The 21,558-nt window shown below is 39.0% G+C and overlaps 1 protein-coding gene and 1 long non-coding RNA gene across 2 annotated transcripts in view; both read left to right on the top strand.

The window, feature by feature from the left end:
* Positions 1-2,050, top strand: part of LOC138985604 (uncharacterized) — a 47,396-nt gene extending 45,346 nt beyond the window's left edge. The window contains exon 3 of the long non-coding RNA XR_011462635.1: positions 1,502-2,050. This is a non-coding gene — a long non-coding RNA (uncharacterized lncRNA). The remainder of the gene's footprint in view (positions 1-1,501) is intronic.
* Positions 2,051-6,591: 4,541 nt separating this feature from the next.
* RBBP6 (RB binding protein 6, ubiquitin ligase) overlaps positions 6,592-21,558 on the top strand; it is a 35,634-nt gene continuing 20,667 nt past the window's right edge. Inside the window, 4 exon segments of the mRNA XM_070362764.1 lie at positions 6,592-7,887; positions 12,710-12,809; positions 15,160-15,196; positions 19,602-19,646. Coding sequence (XP_070218865.1) covers positions 7,722-7,887; positions 12,710-12,809; positions 15,160-15,196; positions 19,602-19,646 — 348 coding nt within the window. The 5' untranslated portion in view covers positions 6,592-7,721.

The following is a 21,558-nucleotide window of genomic DNA, read 5'->3' as shown; positions in this document are numbered from 1 at the left end:
TCTCCATGGATTTTCCAGGCAAGAATACTGGAGTAGGTTGCCATTTCTTACTGCAGGGGATCTCCCCGACCCAGGGATCAAGCCCGTGACTCTTGCATTGGCAGGCACTGGCAGGCATCGGCAGGCAGATTATTTTATTGCTGAGCCACCAGGGAAGCCCACTTTCTGTTTCTAGGAAAGCACAATTTTAACTCTGTCTTACACAGCAAGAAACTAAGACCGAAGACTTCCTTGATTGTCTGGTGGTTAAGAGTCCCTGCTTCCCATGCAAGAGGCTCTGGTCTATCTCTGATTGGAGAACTAGGATCCGGCATGCTGCAGGGCACAGCACCCACCCCCACCCCCCAACCCCCAACGTGAAGTCGCTCAGTCGTGTCCGACTCTTTGCGACCCCATGGACTGTAGCCTACCAGGCTCCTCTATCCATGGGATTTTCCAGGCAATAGTACTGGAGTGGATTGCCATTTCCTTCTCCAACCCCCAATCCCCGCCCAAAAAGACAGGAAACCAAGACTGGCTACACACTCTGTGGGACTCAGGGCAAAATGAAAATGAAACTTGTGAGAAATGTCTAGACAGCAACAGCGCAGCATTAAACCAAGCACAGGATCCTTCTGAGTGCAGTCACGTGAGCCCATAAAACATCCCCGGAGGAAACCAAGGGCCAGAGAAGTTAAGGTACTTTCCTAAGGTCACACAGCAAGTTTGGGAGCCTCTAAAACTACACGACTTTCCTTCCTTATTGTAAATTTCCGACAGGCAGGGGCTTTGATAGGTTTACTGCAGATTGCCCAGCAGCCAGCACAGTGCCTGGAACATACTGACGCTCATTACAAACTTCATATCTGAGGGAATGAATGAATAGGTCGGATTCACCCTAGACAGAAGAAGCTTCTCGGAGGTTCTGAGCTTTGCCTAGGCTCTGGCATAATAATATTTCCATTCCTGTTTCTCTTCTGTGTTTATCCAGAACCCTTGCATTCCTGGAAGAAGTAAGCGTGGCATGTGTCTGTCTATACATAATATTCCCTGATGGCTTTTATGAGGCCTCACCTCTTCAAAACATTCCTGGTTTTGAGTCCCACTTTTATGGGGTGGAGTGAAGTTAGAAGACACAGGACAATGTGAGGTCACCGGTGCCATGTTCTAGCTCCAGGTCCCCCAGGTCAACCCGAGTCTGATGGTCAAGTAGACTCTGATCTGAACACAAGAAAACTAGAACCAAAATATACAAGTATAAGCAAAACATGAGGTTTGTTTGCTTGTTTTTACAGTTATGGCTTTAAGTGCTACAAGAGTTTAGGGAGCTAGACTAACTTTGGTTTCTTTGAAAGAGGCTTCATTTTCCTGTCTGTGAGATTCTTTGCCGGCAGCAGGAAGGAGGGAGGGCTGAAACCTCAGGGGCACATCAATGAATTAATCATAACCCTGATCCCCTGACCACTTGCTATCATTGTTCTGTGCATGACTCCCTTTTAGTTTAATTGTTCTTTATTTTCAGTAAAAGAATGAATACCTGCGAACCTATCAGCTTATCTGGTGGCTCAGATGGCAAAGAATCCTGCAATGTGGGAGACCTAGATTTGATCCCTGGGTTGGGAAGATCCCCTGGAGAAGGGAACGGCAACTCACTCCACTATTCTGGCCTGGAGAATTCCACGGACAGAGGATCCTGGTGGGCTACAGTCCATGTGATCACAAAGAGTGAACCTATCCAAGAACAAGATCATTCCAACAACTCTGAGCTCCTCCTCTGTATTTTATCCTTCCTTCTTAGAGGGAATCACTCTCCAGTTGTCTTGTATAGATGTGTTATATCCAAATGCTTAACTAAATTATACATTGTTTAGTTTTACCTGTTTTTGAAATTCACAGAAAGGGTATTGCATAATATACTATCTTCTGAGACTTGCTTTTTTGATTCAAGAACAGCTAAAAAGATTCCTATCACCATATTATTGCACGTTGCTATATTTTATTTATTTTCACTGCTGTACAACATTCCAGTGTCTGGATAGATTTTAATGTATCTCTTCTCACAGCATGGGCATTTGGGTTGTTTCATCTTTTTGTTATTAAAAAGAGAGCTTCCATAAAATTCCTGTCCAAATTCATGAGCTAAATTTTGCCTTGTGTTTATAACCAATATGAGAAAGATACTATATATATATAATATATATATAAAGTTACTATGTATATATAGAGAGATATTATATATACTATATACATAAAGATACTACATATATAAAAGTGACATATATATATACTAACTCTATACTCATTGAACATCTTCTCATTTCTTCTCCTACAATCCCTTACTCTTTCTAGGAAAGTACTATTTTAACTGTTTCACAAATCAAGGAGGGGAATTACTGATTCATGGGGTAAAGGAATGCTCAGTTTTGCAAGAGAATTCCACTTTTTCTCCAAATGACTGTTCCAGCGTATACCCCGCGATGATCACAAGGGATCTTACTCTTCCCTACACATGTCTTCTATGCATGGTATTGTCATATTTTTTTTTCTGTTTTGGATCACACTGCCTGGCTTGTGGGGATCTTAGTTGCCTGACCAGGAATTGAACCTGTAGTGAAAGTGCTGAGTCCTAACTACTGGACAGCCAGGGAATTCCCAATTGAATGAGTGTTGAGTGAATACATGAATTAATAGTGGGGAGGAAATAGGTTGCTCATATCAGTTTTCAAAAACTCAGTTCATGTGAGGACTTAAATAATCAAAGACCTTTAGCTTACAGCAAATTAAATGTGCCTTAAAATGCTGTTAAGAAGACAAAAGAGAAGGGAGTCAAAACTAATGTAGCAAAAATCTTCTAAAAACTAAAATCATCTATGTATTATAGACATAAGATTTAAAACAACAGTTAAAAAACAAAAGACAGAAAGTCCCTTGCACAGTTTTAAAAGGGATAAAATGATCTTTGCTCTGTGTAGAACCCTTCAAACAGATTACAGAATTTAAACTCAGGAAGTTCATACATAAACTAGAAGGAAACATAGCAAATAAACATCTAAGGTGGGTGCTGAATGGCCAGGAACTGTACAGAAGTAAGGGTAAACACCTTGAAGGAGGGAATTCCCTGGCAGTCCAGGGGTTAGGACTTGACACTTTCATTGGCAAGGGCCCAAGTGTAGTCCCTAGTCCACTGGGGAACTGAGATCCTACAACCTGTGTGATGCAGCCAAAAACAACAACAACGGCAACACACGCACACCACACACAAACACAAAACACACGAAGGGGAGAAGACTGACGCATTTTATAAAAAATGCGAAAACTTTTGTAGCCTTAATGCTAAATAAATAAATACCAAAGTCATATAAGGGCAATCAACCATCTGGGGAAGATATATTGGTAGATCGGCGGTGTGGGGACATACATATCTACCTTTGATGAATTTGGTCTGAGAGCATGCAGACCAGACTAAGAATCTGATGATCTGGGGCATTTGGGAGATTGGATTATAACTGTAAATAAACTGCAGTCTCCATGAGGGCAGTCTTCACCCTAACTTCTGGAGCCTGGGTAGTAGTCCATGTTCCCTGCAGTGGACAGGCAGAGCTTTGTGGGTCTCCCAGTTCACAAATTTTAGCCAAAGGAACTAAGGTAAGGAATCTACTAAATGCACGTGTTTGGTGGAGGGATGAGGTACAGTGGGCTTGAGAAGGACAAAGTTATAAAATCCTAGCTATAAGAGTCCCAAAATTGCTACAGAGGAGACACTTGGAAGGGCTTCCCTGGTGGTTCAGATGGTAAAGAATCTGCCTGCAGTGAAGGAGACCTGGGTTTGATCACGAGGTGGGGAAAAACCCCTGGAGAAGGAAATGGCTACCCACTCCAGTATTCTGGCCTGGAGAATCCCATGGACAGAGGAGCCTGGTGGGCTACAGTCCACAGGGTCACAAAGAGTTGGACACAACTGAGCCACTAAGAGGCTCTTGGAAAGGGAGGCTTCGTTCACCATAGGTATAGCACAAAAGGCTTCTCAAGGACTTACAAAAATATTGGAGAGGGCTTCCCTGGTGGCCCAATGGTAAAGAATCCACCTGCATGTAGGAGACACAGGTTCCATTCCTGATCTGGGAAGATCCCACATGCTGTGGAGCAGCTAAGCTCCACCTGTTGAGCTTGTACTGTAGAGCCCAGGAGCCACAACTGCTGACACTAGAGAAAGTCCTCCAGCAACGAAGACCCAACGGAGCCAAATAAATAAATTATTTGAAAAAACTGGGGAGATGGGTACAACAGTGGCAGGGAATGTAATTCTGTGCAACCAAAAGAAATTTACAAAATTGATATTAATAAAGGAATTTAATGAAATTTTGTCATTAATCAAGCTACTTAATTAAATCCCATCAAAAGTATATTTAATGTGGATACATTTGACCTGTTTGGCGTGATCCAGAGTGAGGTCTCCAAAAATAAGTGCCCAGAGTAAACAGAGTTTTATAAAGGGCTCTTGGTTGTTGGATCCAGTCACATCACTGATTGTGTATTCTTTCAGAGAACTCTTAGTGCTCTTCTGACAGGATTCTGATCTACTCTACCCTAAGGGTGTGGCATCCTTTGAATCTCATCAAGTTGACTGATTAAATTAGGGTTGGTGGGATTAGCTAAAGACTAGTGAAAGGATACAGATTCACCATTTTGGAGGCAGAGATACTAGGATGATTTGTCATTTTCTTTCATTATATGTGATTTTTCCCTCATTCATTCACACAGAAATTTTTTTTTCAAGAAAAGCAGCCCTTCTTAAGTGGACCCAAGAGCAAGAAAATTTTAGTGGGTTACTGAAGAAGATAAAAGAGAAATGTGTTACATGTGAAAAGCATTGATGATGATGTGGTTGAATTAAATTGTATTTGTATCTCTCGGACTGTCCTTAATTTGCCAAAATCTTAAAACCATGCTATTACTATAGATCACATTAAAAATGTGTTAGTTATTCAACACAATGAGTGCCTACTATGTCCAAGCAGTATTCTGAGGCGGAGATACAGCATAAGCTGCTGCTGCTAAGTCACTTAAGTCGTGTCCGACTCTGTGCGACCCCATAGACGGCAGCCTACCAGGCTCCCCCGTCCCTGGGATTCTCCAGGCAAGAACACTGGAGTGGGTTGCCATTTCCTTCTCCAATGCATGAAAGTGAAAAAATAAAGTGAAGTCGCTCAGTCGTGTCCGACTCCTAGCGACCCCACGGACTGCAGCCCACCAGGCCCCTCCGTCCATAGGATTTGCCAGGCAAGAGTACTGGAGTGGGTTGCCATTGCCTTCTCCGATAGCATAAGCAAAAGAGACAAAGTCCCTTTTCTCAGAACAGACGATTTAAAAATAGACATAAACTCTGTGGGTAATGATGAGAGCTTGGAAGAAAATTTAAGTGTATAGGAATGGAGAGTAATGACGGTCCCATTTAAATAAGGTGGCCTCCGGAGACTTTTCCAATAAGATGACATTATGAATTGTATGGATGTAATAGTAACTTCCCCAAGCACCAAGGAGAAAAGATGCCAATCTACTGAGGGGGTTCTTAGTCGCTTAGTTGCTGCTGCTAAGTCGCTTCAGTCGTGTCCGACTCTGTGCGACCCCATAGGTGGCAGCCCACCAGGCTCCCCTGTCCCTGGGATTCTCCGGGCACGAACACTAGACTGGGTGGTGCTTAGTTACTGCCAATTAGCGAAGGAATTTCGGACCCCGCCACCGAAAAGACGTTCCTCTGATTCTGCAAATTCAGAAAGTGCACGACCCCTAGCCTCAGTTTTCTCATCTATAAATTTGAAAGTAGTAGTGCTGACCACCTCGGGTTTTTTGTTGACGTTGTTAAACTGACATTTATTGAGCCACATTAAACCATGTGCTAGGCACGGTCCTGAGCAATGAAAACGTATTCATTTAATCCATGACAATCCTGTAAGCCAAGTACGATTTTTTTTTTTTTAAAGAGTATTTTATAACCTAGGAAACGGGAGGCACAGAGGAGTAAAATCTAGGGTCCCACAGGTAGGGTTTCAAAGCAGGAAACTGCTCAGAACCTGGAAGTGTTGTAAAGCGCTTAGCCCCATGCTTAGCACGTAGTAAGAGCTCAGTAAATCTTCCCAGTAGTGGCTGTTATCTGTTCTAGCCCGGGGCTGCTCCAGAATTTCTCCTTAGGAAGAGCTTTAGATAGCCAGTCTGTTGTGAGGGGAAGCTAGGGGGTGCTTACATGGCAACCATAGTTAACTGCATAGCAACCATAATGTTTACTTAAACTGGGGGGCTCGGGAGGATCGATGGGGGTTGTGTGGAAGGAGGAGTCAGCTAGGTGCCCCTCCCACACGCCAAGTTTCAATGGGAACTAGCCAGGCACCAGCGGAAACCTAAGCTCCCCTCCGGAACCGCGCTATGAGCCGGTCCTCTTTGCTGTCTGTCACCCCGCCTTTTGAGGCAGATGGTTTCTTCCGTTCACCCGGCTGGTTCAGGTTCCGCGCTCGGGAGTCACAAAGCGCGGGGTCACGTGGGCGGGCCGGTGCGCTTTGTGACGCCCAAGCCTCGCCCCTCGGCCCGCCTATCGGCGCACGCCAGCCCCGCCCCTCGCGCGCCGCCCGTGCAATCCCTGCTTAAGAGACCCCGGAGTGGGGCGCTCGCCCGAAGCCAGGCCGCGTCCGCCATAGTGCCTGGCTCAGAGGTGTCGCCGGCGCCTGGTGAGGGCCCGAGAGCGGCAGAGGGGCGAAACAAAACAGGGAGCCGGCGGAGCCCTCGCCGTTGCTCGGCGGTTTCCGGGCTTAATCTCGCGGTACTGGGCCGAGAGGCGACGGAAGCGAAAGGCGAGAGAAGCTCGGAGCACTCGGCGAGAGGAAGCGTCAGGGAGCCTTCGGCGGCGTCGCGAGGGTCGGCCGAAGCCCCCCGGCCGCTGGCTGGGGCCCGGGGTGGTGAGGAAGTGCTGCGAGGCCTAGCCGAGGCCTAGTACCGGCTTTGTGTCTGAGCGGCGTTGGCGTTGGCGTTGGCGGCGGCGGCGGCGGCGGCGGGGGGGAGGCGGAGCCGGGGGCGGCCTGCGGGAAGGCCTCTCCTCCGCCGACCGCGCGTTTCGGCCTAGGCCGCGGGGCCGCCCGTGGCCCTGCGGGGAGCAGGCGAAAGGGGTCTGTTGCGTGGCGGGGGCCTGGGCCTGGGGCAGCCGACGCCGGTCGTCCGGAAGCCAGGAGGAGGCGAGAGGCCGCTCGTGGACTCCGGGCCTAGGCCCTCTCCCCTCTGCCTTCTCCCGGGGCCTGGGTCACCCCCATCCACGGAGAAAGAGACCATCCGGGAGGTGCGGCCGCGCTATGGACCCCTGACCCCACGGGGTCACTTGGACTCTTAACGTGTGGACTGACCGCTACTGACTGCACCGCTGCCCCTGTCTCCTGCCGGCCCTTAGCATGAGCGAGGGGGACCCAGCCGGGTGACATTGTGCCGGTTGGCGGATTCTCGCTTGCCCCCTTGCCCCGTCCTCGTCCGCCTCCTCCCACATGAAGCGATTCTGAATATCCGGGGGGAGGGGCGGGTTCTGAATTATTGTTTTTACGAACCCCTGCTTGTGGTTGGGGGGGTATTTAATCTGAGGCTTTTTAGGGTCCTTCGGTGTCTCTGAGTGTTTTGTGTGTGTACATATTTTGCTCCTAAGTTTATAAATATACATATATTGAGCGTGTCCACGTCTCCTCGCTGAACCTTAGGAATCCTTTGGCACCATGTCCTGTGTGCATTATAAATTTTCTTCTAAACTCAACTATGATACCGTCACCTTTGATGGGCTCCACATCTCCCTCTGCGACTTAAAGAAGCAGATTATGGGGAGAGAGAAGCTGAAAGCTGCCGACTGCGACCTGCAGATCACCAACGCACAGACGAAAGAAGGTAAGAGCCGCCCGGGCTCCGGATCCTGGCTGGTGGAAGAGAGATGCTGGTGGCGAGGTGCCTGGCAGGAGGCTAACCGCCATTATGTCTCTTGTGGGACTCTTCGTTCTAACACTTTGGGGACGACTTTCATTGATAGCCAGGGGTTGCAGCAGTCAGCCCCCCGAGTTTAACTGACTTTGATTTGTTTTCTGTATACTTGGGTCATCTGCAACCGGCCGATCCCCAACTGTCTGATGATTCCTCCCAAATGATTTTTTTTAATGATGGTTTTGATGGTAAGGGGTGGGGACGTCATCCAGGTTGTCTGAGTGCTTACCCGGGGGCATTTCCTAATCTGTTTTCCATCTGAAGGAGGAGAGGAGAGCAAGAGGAAGGCTTCTTTGTAAAGCAGCGCTGGAGAACCTTCTCTAACTTTCTAACTTAATCACCGTAGGGGGTTTGATGGCAAATTTTAAGTCCTCCTCTTCTCCCTTCCCCGATTTATTTAGTTTTAATTTTGGAGTTGCCTGTATTTGGAGAAAGATCCTCCCTTTGATGTTTTTAATCCAGCCGGTTTTTAAAGTTGGAATTGCTTTTGGAACTTGGTATGTTCTGGTGTGACCACTTTTGTCTGGTGTGTTAAGTTTAGAATTAAGTAGTTGAACTCTGCGTTCATCACATTGCTGTTAAATTTTAGCAGTTTCATAAAGATCAAAAGTACATATTTTTTAAAATAGTGGTTGCTTGATTTTATATGATTATATTGATACTAGGATACGGAAAAATAGTCTGCTGCGCTACCATATGAATATACATAAGCCACTAATTGGAATCTTTAAATTTTTCTCTTTTATTAAAGCTTTTTCTATGATACTGAGAATTTAACATAGATACGAGAATGAGAATGGCCTCTTAAGAGTTTCTATTTTCAGATTCTGGCTTTGAACTTCGGTTTCTTTTTCTCAGGACTGCAACGCTGATGTGTCGTTTTGTGTCTTTTGAGTTTTTTTTGATAAGATGAGAAGTAAAGTGAAGTTCTAGTTAGGGTAGTTTATTGATCACTAAATTTGGCTTAGTGGAACATGGGTTCTTTTAGTTGAAATTGGGGGAGGTTCCCCCACTTGTCAAGTACAAGAGCTGTTTTTTACGTTTACATCCAGACATAAATATAATTGTATTAAGGAACAGCACTCAAAAATAGTAAGAAAGAACTTGTGTACTAACTTGATAACATGTGCAGGAATATTCTCCGCTTCCCCCCTTTCCAGTTTTTCAGTGTATCAGACCTAAGAGACGCTTCATGTGAGGCTTTGGAAATTGTGATTGTGAGGAAAATTGCTGGTGATCATGATTAGTTGAGAAACAGCTTTTAAAAACATTATTCAAGAAAATACCTTTAAGGAAATATTTTTTAAGGCCACAAAAGCCTTCCTTAAGCATTACAGTCACACTTAACAGAACAGATGGATTTATAATAATTTTAGGACATCTGGATATGTTAATGATGCTTAATGAAGGAGAGAAAATAAACTATTAAGTGAAATTAGAGAATATTAAGACAGTTTTAATCATACAGAGATTTCATATTTTGCTTAAGTATAACACAATTAACTCATTTAAGATTAAACTCCATCAATCTTTTCCATCTAATAACTGATTACAGCTTTGTTAGACTGGAATAAATTATTGTTGATTGAATTTTTGTCCATGAATTTAAGAGTTTGTGATGTGTTATGTTTTTTCTAAGCTAGGAAAGTATTTAATACCTTATTTTTACAAATGCTGAAAGCAGGAAAGTGCTTTGCGCAGCCCCGTGTTTTTTGTTTGTGAACTGTCATTATTGGAGAAAACTTTGCTGTAGTAAGCTTTGCTATTGGATTGGTTAAGAGAAGAGAAGGTTTGCATCTTATGCTGTCCTCAAATTAGGAGAGAAAAAGATATTTAGGCACTTAATGAATTTTATGGCAAGTAGTATCAGTGTCACAAGGCAGCTGAGTAGGAATGCCACTTGCTTTTAGCACCATCCAGTGAATTAAAGAGGACAGAATAAATATTTATAGCTTCATAGTTAGGAGATTGCCTAGGAAAGAATGGCGCACTGGATCACTTTAGTTTGTTTGAATTAATGTTTCTCTCATGTTTCTATAAAAGATTCTGGACAGTTTTGGAAGTCTGTCCATGTTTAGGACTCTTAAATCTTAGACTGCAATGCTTGAATCAGAATTTCATGTTTCAGATTTAAGAATTCTGCTTCTTTGTTTCTAGACTACATTTCAAAATAAATCTCAAATTATCTTTTTGTGTTTTTCCTATATAAACTTGTTTTTCTAAGTTTTCTGCTTATTTGCAATTATCCCCCCCCCCCAAAAAAAAACACACACACAATAAAACAGCCTTTATTCTGAACTTAGGGTAAAAAAGATTTGGAAGCTGAGGAAAAAGGATTTTCAAAAGACTATTTCTCCATTTCTTAAATTTGTCTTGTTTTTCATTTCATCCATATTCTTCATGTTTTTGGATCAAAAATGGCAGTGTCAAATAGGATCTTTTGAAGCTAACAGGTTACTTATTGAGGTATTCTAAAGGTAGGAAATCATCACTGTAATTCAGATACTTTAAAAGGTCAATTAGAGAGCATGTGGCATCAGAGCCAGACTTTAAGCTTGACAGCACTGTGTTGATGAGGTGAATAAAGTCGTCTTGGAAAGCTCCTGAACACAGTTGCTATTTGTTCCTACAGTGAACTCTTTTGACAGTTGTTACATAGTCAGCAACTTAATTGTCTGGTATTTGACATAAAGTTTTAGAGTTGTTTTTTTTTTTTTAAAGATTCCTCATCTCCCATGCTTCTGGGTGTTTCTTTCTTAGAGCTTGCTTGAAACTTGGAACTATCCTGAACTATGCAAAAGATAATGATGGTAGTCTTACATTAGAAAATTGTATCACTCTAATTGGATACTTATGAAGATAAAGCTTACTACTTGAAATATATATACCAAAAAGAACCCTTTCCTGAACAATTTATGTGTATGTGCACTCAGTCGTGTCCAACTCTTTATGACCCTATAGACTGTAGCCCTCCACTCCTCTGTCTGTGGAATTTTCTAGGCAAGAATACCGGGTAGGTTGCCATTTCGTCCTCCAGGGGATCTCCCCAATCCAGGTATCGAACTTGTGTCTCTTACCACTGTGCCACTTGGGAAATCCAGTTTATGATAATGTGATTAGAAAGGATAGAGTCCAGTACATCTATAAAAGCTTAAAATGCTTACTACATATTTGATAAACTTAAAATAATTAGAACAGAGGTTGATAAGCTTAATAATTAGAGCACTTGGTGCTGAGTAACTTAAGTGAGTCAGGTAAACTCAGTAATTTAAAGAGTGAACCCTAATACTTGATTGTTTGATTAAGGGAGATGGTTACATTTTTACATATATCCCCCTGTAGTGGATTATTTTTGGTAATTTTGCAAATTCCTTTCATAGGAAATTTTTTTTTAAAACCATCGTTGAATTCACTGATTCATTTTTTGTTTGAATTTCGTTCTTAGAGAACTAGTCCAAGTAATAGTCCCAAGAGTAGGATAATTCTTCCTGTCTTGTCTGCTCAGAAAGTAGCATCTGTGTTCGTCCAGTTGCCTAAGCCAGGAACCCAGGAATTCATGACTGATTTCTCTTTCTCCTCCATCTCTGACCCCACCCACATCTGTCGGAAAGCCTTAAAACATTCTCTTGATTTCTCTGTCACTTCCAGAGCAGATCATTATTCTCTCTTAACTGAACTACGCAGCAATCTCCTCCTTAGTCACCCTGTTTCTGTTCTTGTTCCTATACAGATTCATTCTTCACTTAGATACCAGAGTTTTTGTTTTTAATGTGAATCAGATTGTCATCATTTTTATTTAAAATCCTTCAATGATTTCCTGTTGTACTTAGAAACAAAATATAAATATATGTAACCTGCACCTGTGTTTCTGGTCATTCTGTCCTTTTCATCAGCTCTTCTGGCCTTTCTGTGTCATTTTTTCCCACATGCTTCTCTGTCTGAAACATTCTTTGCCAGTGTTTTTGCATATCTTGTCTTCTCAGTCTTCTCTAAGTCTCAGATGTCAGTTCCCCAGAGGGGCTTTCCTTGAATCAACATTCTATCCAGAGTTGCATCCCACTTAGAATTCTTTATTACAAAGCCCTTTTTTCTTTGACTACAAAGTATTCAAAATGTGTCATACTTTTTAGTCTGTCTTCCCCAGTAATACTCTTGTACAGCCCAGGAAAAGAGAAAGTGAAGTCGCTCAGTTGTGTCTGACTCTTTGCGACCCCATGGACTGTAGTCTACCAGGCTCCTCTGTCTATGGGGTTTTCCAGGCAAGAACACTGGAGTGTGTTGCCATTTCCTTCTCCAGATCATCTTCCCAACCCAGGGATTGAACCCAGGTCTCCCGCATTATAGGCAGACGCTTTACCGTCTGAGCCACCAGGAGAGAGAAAATATTTTCATTCTAAATGACAACTTTTTCCTCATATAGTTCAGATGTTCAGCATTACTGGCTAAATAGAGAATGACTTAGTCTTCCTGAGACTTGGGGTTCCACTTCCATCTCTGGTAGAGGTGCCAGAGGCAAGAACCTGTTGACATATTTGGTGTTAACTCCTTATGGCTTTGGATATTTGTTCTGACAATAATCTCGATGCAAGGAACATGTGGTTATTAATGCTCTTTTATATTTAAGATGATTTCCCATAACATTTATGTCTGGTTGAAGTTTTCTAATTCTTGAGGACTATAACTTACCCAAATCTCTAAATAGAAATTCAACTCTTTATCCTTTTATTTACAGAATATACTGATGATAATGCTCTAATTCCTAAAAATTCATCTGTAATTGTTAGAAGAATTCCTATTGGAGGTGTTAAATCTACAAGCAAGACATATGTTATGTAAGTATTTATTAAATTCCACATTTGCAAGTTCTCAAAATACTTTTTACTTTGTGAGAAGGAAAAGGTATACTTTAGAACTGAACTCATTACTTTGTGCTAATGAGTATGTCTTCTTAATCCTTAAAATTACGAGAACGTTTGTTTTCCTGGTTTCTTTCCCCAGTTAAACTGTAGTCAGAAGTAAGAGTGAGTAGGCTTTTTGATCTATATAGGTAATACTAACAAAAAGCAAATGATCTTCAAATAAGTAAATCTTTCCCCTTCGTTGGTTTTTATTACCTGGGCACTTTTCCCCCCTACCATTTTTTCACTACAAGAATGTAAGTGTCTTGAAATCTGTCCTAAATATTTTGTCAGCGTCAGGAGTATTCAGTAATGCTAGTATTTGCTTCTCATTAATAAGGGACTTTGTTGGAAAGCGATGTTTATAGGATTCATGAGCACAGACACTGAAATCAGGCTTAGATTTGACTCCCATTTATTGCTTCACACCAGTTGTGTGAAATTGTATTTGGGTAAATTACCTAAAGTCTGTACCTCAGATTCCTCAAAATAAAATATATGTAACTCCAAGGAATTGGAGGAATTCAGTAGTGCCTGGCACATGGCAAATGCCCTTTATTGGAGTAGGAATTACAGTGGTAATACTTAGGAATGGTCTAGAGCTTAAGGAGTTCACTAAAAGGGCAGGATTATAACTTTATATCTAACTTTCTCTGCTTTCTTGCCATTTTAATGCTGATAACAGTTACTGGGTTGGCCAAAAAGTTTCTTCAGGTTTTTCCAAACAATGGAATGAAAAAACCGAAACGAACTTTTTGACCAACTCAGTATGATCTGTGAAGAGGATAGCAACTTGGGCTATTTAAAAAATACTCAGAGGTAAGATAGACTTACTTGAAATTCTGGCAAATTCTGCTTTTGGTCAGTGAAATTCTGGCAAATTCTGCTTTTGGTCAATGAAACATTCTGGAATTTGCCAGTCCTAGGAAATGGAATGTGTTCTTGGAATTGAGGTAAAATAAAGTCATTTCCTGGAGCTTTGCTTCATGTGGGCAAGTTTTCTTTCTAAGACTGTTCTCATTTAGTTTAAAGTTCTATTCCATATTTTAACATTTGGAGGTTCTTAAATCTTTTGTATAGTAACTTTAAAAGCTGAAGACTTTTTTTTTTCCTTCTGTAAATACCAAGTGAGCTATGTACCTTTAACTTTATATAATTTTGAGACATTATAAGGGAAGAATTATTTCCTAGAATTTAGTGTGAAGTTATACCTTAATTTACTAAGTGCTTTGTAAAAATAGCAAACATTCAGTTTCAGGAGATTGTTTTGATATTCAGAAACTTTAGGGAGAGAATTGTTTAAAGTACATGGGAAAATAGTTGCCTCTTACAGAATTGCATGTGTAATTCACTATGTATTTGGTTTCTTTTATAATATACTTGCCTCATGAAGTGTTTTTGAGTTTGTTGAGCAAATACTAGTAAATGAAACTTTCATTTTTATCTCAGGATGTCCCAGTCATGTACAAACCAGAAATTCCTTTCATATCCTATCTAACATTTTTCTGTCAGGATAGCATAAACTTAAAACTAAAACTAAGCCTTTACAGGCTATATTTTAGCAACTTGACCCTCATACCCTTTCCTGTGTGGACTTTTAAAGGAATTTCTTCTTGAGCTTACTTGTGTATATATTTTTAAAAATCAGTTCAATTCTCCATAACCAACTTATTAAACTTATTCTTTTAACGAAAATACACTGTCAAACTGTTGATTTTTCTGGAAGATAGCGTTCCTATTTTATCTTGGTCACTGTGTTGAGACTTTTAAAAAGATGAAACTGCCAACCTGTCTTTTCTGGATTTGAAATTTAGTTTTTGGAGCATAACAGTTTCTCAGGGCTCCAAATTATAAAGTATTTACAGCAGCAGTCTTGCTGTAAGGTAATTCAGGGTATGAAAATTCTCATCTGTACCTATTAAAAAGTGAGGATTAATATACTTGTTCAGCCTATTAAGAAATAGCCACAAAGTTTCTTGAATAACAAAATCCTCATACTGCCTTTCAGAAAACATTTATTTTAGGTAGAAAGATACACATCTATTCTATAATTACCAAGTATGGATTTTTTTTTAAACCAAAAATGCATCTTAAACTGTTCAAAGGTAGTAAAAATTAAATAAGGTAGTATATTTATTACTTCTGAAATTGGTTGTTTTTAAATCTTTGTGCCAAGGAAAAGTTGTGATCCTAAAAAATTTATGATTGGAGAGATGTTTTTAGCACAAAAATTGATTAATAGCTACTCAGAGAGTTAATGCTGTTTTTCTTTTTGTCTTTTTAGAAGTCGAACTGAACCAGTGATGGGAACTTCAAAAGCAGTATGTAAAAACACAATCTCACACTTTTTCTACACGTTGCTTTTTCCTTTATAATGTAGCAGTGAAGTAAATCATTTTTAGAACGTAATATCCAGTTGATCATAGTACATATTGTAAATAAAATGTATTTTGATGACAGCTCAGTTGAATATGGATATATGTGGCATAATTTACACACTTTATTTTGTAGAAATGGGTAATTTGTGCCCAAAAACCACTGTTTCATATTAAATATGGTAGCATTCTCCCTGTATGACACTGTGTTGTACAGTTAATGTATGATCCTTTTTAGATCGTGTAGGTTTTACACTGATGAACATGGTAACATGTTCTGCATCTGTCTGTCTATAGTTAGTATTTTGTATGTATGTACAGGCTGTTGTGTGCTTTTTGTTTCCTGCAATAAAAAAAATGTTTGGAATGTATATTTTGCCATTTTCACGTTGTATCACTTAGTTTTTTTTTGGTTTTTGGGTTTTTTTTTTTTCTTTTTTTCTGCCTGATTGATGGCTTTGAAAAATGCATTAGCAACATCCAAAGCTTATATTTAAAGTTTGATGCTTTCTCCAAGTTCAGACACGTCATAGAGCTTTCCAGAGACCATTGACGCAGCTTTTATTATTTAGTTTTGCTTTATTTGGCAGTTTTGAGCTCCTATTCTTTGTTTACATCTGTACTGTAAAGTGAAACCTGGAATTGGGCCCCCTACAAGTATACAATGTTTCGTCGATGATTTTGATGATTTTATACAATTGAGTACTCAAGTTTTAATAGAGATCTTTTACTTCTAGTCTGCTCAGTTGTCCGAATTAAAATAATTCCCTCTTTCTCATAAGGTATTAAAATGCTGCATTAATTGTAAGCTAACTGAAAGCTGTAGCTTATCAAAGGTAACTCCTCTTAACCAGGTTAACATCTTAGTAACCTTAAGTATGACACCTTTTTGACTTTGAGCTTTTAAGTAAAAGGTAGCAGCATTCCTGAGTTATAGGGTGAAACACCCGGTTCAGAACAGAGATCTGTAGTAATTGAGTTCTGTAAAACTTGATGGTTCTCTAAACGTTTGAGTGCTCAGGCTTGATTTGTACACAATACAAGATGTCTGAAATCCTCACTTAGAATTTAAGGGTATTGCTTGCTCTTTCAACTTTATCCTTTTAAAATACTAGTGATCTTTTAATTGTGTATCAGGTATTTTCACTAACCTTGGATCATTGAATCTTAAACACGATAACATAGAATATCTGAACTTTGGACTTGTTTTCTAAAGTATATGGCCTTTAGTTCTCATGGAACTAAATATAGTGATTCAAAAATCAAAACTTAGTGTTTTGGGAGTTTTTTTCCCTCTTTGGGGTATATGGTTTTTTGGGGGTTTGGGGTTTTTTTTTTTTTTTAAAGCATAATGCTGTAAAAACTGTCCACAAGTTTCTGTTTTGCTGGTGATTGGTTTAAAACTGATTTTTATGTATCCAAATGCTAGCACAAATTAGATTGACTATACTGGTGACTGTAGTAGTTAATGTAACACATTTTGTATAAAGTACATTTTATACAGTATTTAAACTAATTCAGATGAAGTTTTATTTCTTGAAAACAATTATTTCCTTTTTGTTTATTAGCATGTGTATAAGCACAGATCACATGTTCATAAATAAAGTTAACATTCTTTTAGCCTTGTGTGTTCCCTGGCATGTCTGTATTACACTTATAAGAAGCAGTTTATTTTATGCTTATTTAGGTTTCTCTTTTCTTTCTTCTTTTTAAAAAAAAAAAATAACTAAAAGTGGCTTTAATTTTTAGGTAGAATTATTTGAAGTGGAGAAATTAGATAACATAATATCCCCATTATTTGCTTGGGGTACATTTGCTGACATTTAAAATACGAGAAAATATATTCATAAAGCATCATTAGTGCCCATCTTAGGAGACTTAGGTGTCCTATGCACATTCACAATTAAGACAAAATCACTAAAGCCAGATTTTTTAATTCTGATTAGTAAAAGTAAATGTATGTACATTTTTGGTAACTTAAGCCAGCTCTAATCAAGGATGGCTGTTTCTATATTGCACAGCTTTGCTGTTTGTAGTTATCCTTCCGTGTTCCAAAGCTGTGGGCCTTCTGCTAACGTCAGAATTACATTTTGTAAGATCCTTTAATTTCAGGCAAGTATAGTTGACATAAAAGATTTCAGATTCTTGCTCCCAGAAGCAAGACCACAAATTAGATGTGAGAGAGGTAGGTTAATTTTAATCATGTCCACAGTGTGCATATTAATCAGTGTTTCTAGAGACTACTTTTTTAAAGTAGGGTTTTTTAATTGATGTTTAATACATATAAATTCGTACTCATTTTTAAATCATTTCTTGTCAGTATTTTCACTTATTTCTTAATATCTTGCTATATGTAGAAAACAATTGGATGCCTTCCTAAATTTGTGGTAAATTATACCTCCTTGTATTTTTATAGGGTATTAATGTGCTATATATAGGGGCTTCCCTTATAGCTCAGTTGGTAAAGAATCCACAGATTATTTGATGGGAAAAAAGTGATTTAGATGCTGTTGAATATCTAAAAGCACTCATAACTAAATATATGCTCCTAATAACAAGTTGGCCCAAAGGAAGAATAGGAAAGCCTGGCATAATAACAAAAAGACAGCTGTATTTGAGGAGAAGAAGAACAACAAAAAAGTTAGGTTTTTTTGGTTTCAGCAGTAAAAAAGTGTAATATAACTGCTGCTTTCTTTCTAAGGAAGTGATCAGCATGCATATTCTGTATAGTAAAAGGCTATTTTAAAAGGCTATTTGTTTCTTTGATTAGAAACATAGTATAGATGATGGTTGACAGCAGTTTGTTCAGTCCTTATTTCTTAAAATTCAGGTAATTCCTGGTTGATATAAAATGTTATGCTCTTCAAAATAGATTGAATAGGTCAGAATTTTTCTGGGTAAAAATAGGCTGTGTTCTTTCAATTTTTCTTTCCTAAATTTACCTCTTGAGATATTCATTCTTTAAGGAAAGAACACTTCAACCCACTGATAGATTATATGGCTAGGAATGTATATGGGGTTAGTGCATTTATGGACTCTATAGTCCCTCAATGTGGAGCTGAGAACCTTTTGTTTAGATAAACATCCCAACAGTAATATCCATCAAACTAGCTTTTAAAACTCTTAAGACATGTATAAGATGTATTTTAAATTTAGCCAACATTAGTTTTATTTCCATTTATTGCATTCCTGCTGTGGTGGCATTAAGCTAAGAACTACATATTGAAACTGGTTACATTTCTATTTGGGGCTCCAAGTCATGCTGCTTTTTTTTTTTTCTTTTTCAAATACTCTCAGTTCTTTGGAATCCTTGAAAAATGCATGATGAAGACTCACTTTTTTTTTCCTTTGATCCAGACATCTCTACATTCTCTCCATTTTAAAGAAGAGTTCTGACCAGTAATGCATGAGAAATTTGTAACATGTTGAATAAGCAACCCACTTACTATATAGGAAGCTGATAATGTTTTCATTTTGGTACACTTGTAGGGAAATCATGTCTTTAGAGTTACACGCTAAAGATTGTGTGTGTGTATACATTTACACACCCATGCATAAACACTTTTTAAAAACTGATATTAATATAGTTCAGGGAAACAAATAAGCACTTTTAAATACATTTGAACATACGTGTTTTAAAGCCCTCTTATATCCATGTTTAATACTTGCTCCCTTTGATTAAAGTAACTATTTCCCCCGCATATTGAAGTCCATCCTATAACTGCTCTGTTTGCCCTGCCCCGGGATGCCTTTTGTTTCCCTTTATTTGGCTTAAAATTTTTGCCCTGATAAAGCTGTGGTTTCTTTGGCGAGATTAGCTACTGATGCTTTGCATGGGAGAATAAACTTATTCAGACCGAGCAGTACGTACTCAAAAGAGGGGAAAGTAGCAATTATTTGGGAGCTGTTTTATTAAAGCAATTATCTGAGCCTTTAAAGAGCTGCTTGTTTTTACAGGGTTGTATACTGGCATTATAGGAAAGTTAGATTTCTTATTCTCTCTTCTAGTGTACATTGTCTTGAGCATCATTAGTTTTAGAAATCACTGATAAACCTGGGACTCTTAGTATTTAATCACCACACTGAGCAGCTTTCCTATCCTTTTCTTTACTGTTTTCTCATTGTAATAGCATCCCCTTCAACCATTAACCTTTATTTATTGTATGTGAGATGTGTGGAAAAGGATAAGTTGGGTGAGCTACATTTCAGCTTAAAACAAGATAACATTCTTTCGAAAACTTCTAATAAAAATACCCAATATTTGAACATTAAGTGGCAGTAGGGAGTAAATGATCACTTTCAGATGTTTTCAGTGTGGAACTTGAATGTGTGTTTAATTTTTTATGAACAGATTGATGACTCTTCTGCGTCTATTTCTCTGGCCCAGCTTACAAAGGTATATATATATTCTTGAAAATATAAATCTTTTTCTAACATCGTAATTTTTTTTAATGTGGAGCAGTTGTTTTAAGAGGGGTTGGGGGAGGAAATACTTTGCAGAAACATTTGTACATATTATTACTATCCTGTAAAGAGTAGCTGCTGTTTTGAGAAGATAGGGGGAGTATTTTGCTTCACCATAATGTTGGAGTTTCATCTTCAAGACAGAAGAAACAAATGAAGCTACACTTACTTGCCTTTTTTCTCATACATTTTGTTTATTTATACATTGGAAACTAACAGATTTCTGGAGGAATTCCCTGATTTTGGCTGTAATTTATGTGGACTTTATACAGCCAAAATAGAAGCTTTCCTTTACATGGACAATTGCGTGGTTATTTCTTGAATATTTGAATTGATCCCTTGAAAGTTAACGTTTTAAATGTGATACAGTTGTTTCTCTATGCTATAGACTTGTAGTCTGTCTGCATTAGAAAAAGTTTTAAACAACCTAATTTGTTTGAACACAGACTACATGAATTGTGTAAATGTATAAAGTTGTTCGCAGGAATATACCAATGTGTATGTTTGGCAGAGGGGCAAATTGTTACCTCCTGAAATCATTGTATATGCCATGTTTTGCGATAAGATTGCTTGCAGTTTTCTGCTCAACAGTGTGTACCTTTTGTTTGGGAAAGCACTAGTGATGGATTAATTTTTAAAACAATAGACTTAGTTTGCAAATTATGCCTTTAGGGGAAAAAAGGCAAATGATAGAGAACAGGTAGTGTTTTGAGGGCCAAGAAGGAAGTTTTCCAAAAATCCTTTTTTCCCCTGCTATCAGAAATATAAAATTATATTTAGCAACCAAAGTGAATTAGTAGACAAGTTTTCCATTAGTGCTGTCCCTATCTTGTCCTTGGCTTTGTTGTAGGTTTTGTCCTTATCCCCTAGAATGTATCCCCAAAATGTCCTAGTAACAAATACAGCTTTTTAAACTCCTGTTGTGGGAAAAGTATAAAGTTGATAATTCTAAAACCAACCTCAATAATTTTTTAATGCAAAGTGGTTTAGCATAGAGTTAACATCTTTAGCAACTTATAGTTCACTGTTTAAAGTCTTCTGTACTGTAAGGACCATATTTGAGTTCTGGTCTATTCCTCCATTGTTTCTTTGTGGGAAGCAGTTGGGGAGTTTTGGAGGTTTGGGGGACTTTTTTTTTCTTTAACTATTTGTAAGTTAATGTTTGGGTTCAAACAAATTAGTTGTTCAACATCTGTAATCCAGTTTTTTGTAAATGTTGCTGTTGTTCTAAGCTCTGTTAATGTTAAGCATTCTTTGTATATAAAATTACAATAAAGTGTTAAAACTGGTTGCTTGTTTTGTGGATGAATGTAAAGCTAAAACCTAATGAATGGCTGATAATGAGTGCTAGATGCTTGAAGATTCAAGTTATTAGGACTCACTCCCTTAGACCCTGCTTATTATCTAGACTACTGTATGTAATACCTCAGAGATGAAGTTCATAAATCTTTGGAGAGTTGGATTTATAATTTGAATGCTCAATGCATGTGCTTTGCACTTAATTTTAAATTTGGCACCACTACTTAAAGAGCCTTCTGATTTCTAGTATCTGCTGCATAATATGTTCAGTGTCCTGTCCCCAACCCTACCTCTAAGTCGTGTGCTTGACACTTGATGCTTAATGCTATGACACTTGAATTATTTTTAATATTTAAAAATGTCAAGTGTTTCTCTAACTTAATCTCAGTTTTTAACTTAGAAGAGTAGTATGTAAATCTTAATGTAAGGTACAAACAGGGTCTAAGGTTTGAGTGCCCCCAGAAGGACTTTCTTCAACCCATAGACACCCAAACATCATGTAATGACCTAAGGCACTCCCCATGCCTCTTCTAGGTTATACTTGT

The sequence above is a fragment of the Bos mutus genome, chromosome 25, assembly GCF_027580195.1.
Source record: "Bos mutus isolate GX-2022 chromosome 25, NWIPB_WYAK_1.1, whole genome shotgun sequence".
In the NCBI taxonomy this organism is placed as follows: Eukaryota; Metazoa; Chordata; class Mammalia; order Artiodactyla; family Bovidae; genus Bos; species Bos mutus.
This window is presented reverse-complemented; position numbering and strand designations above follow the sequence as displayed.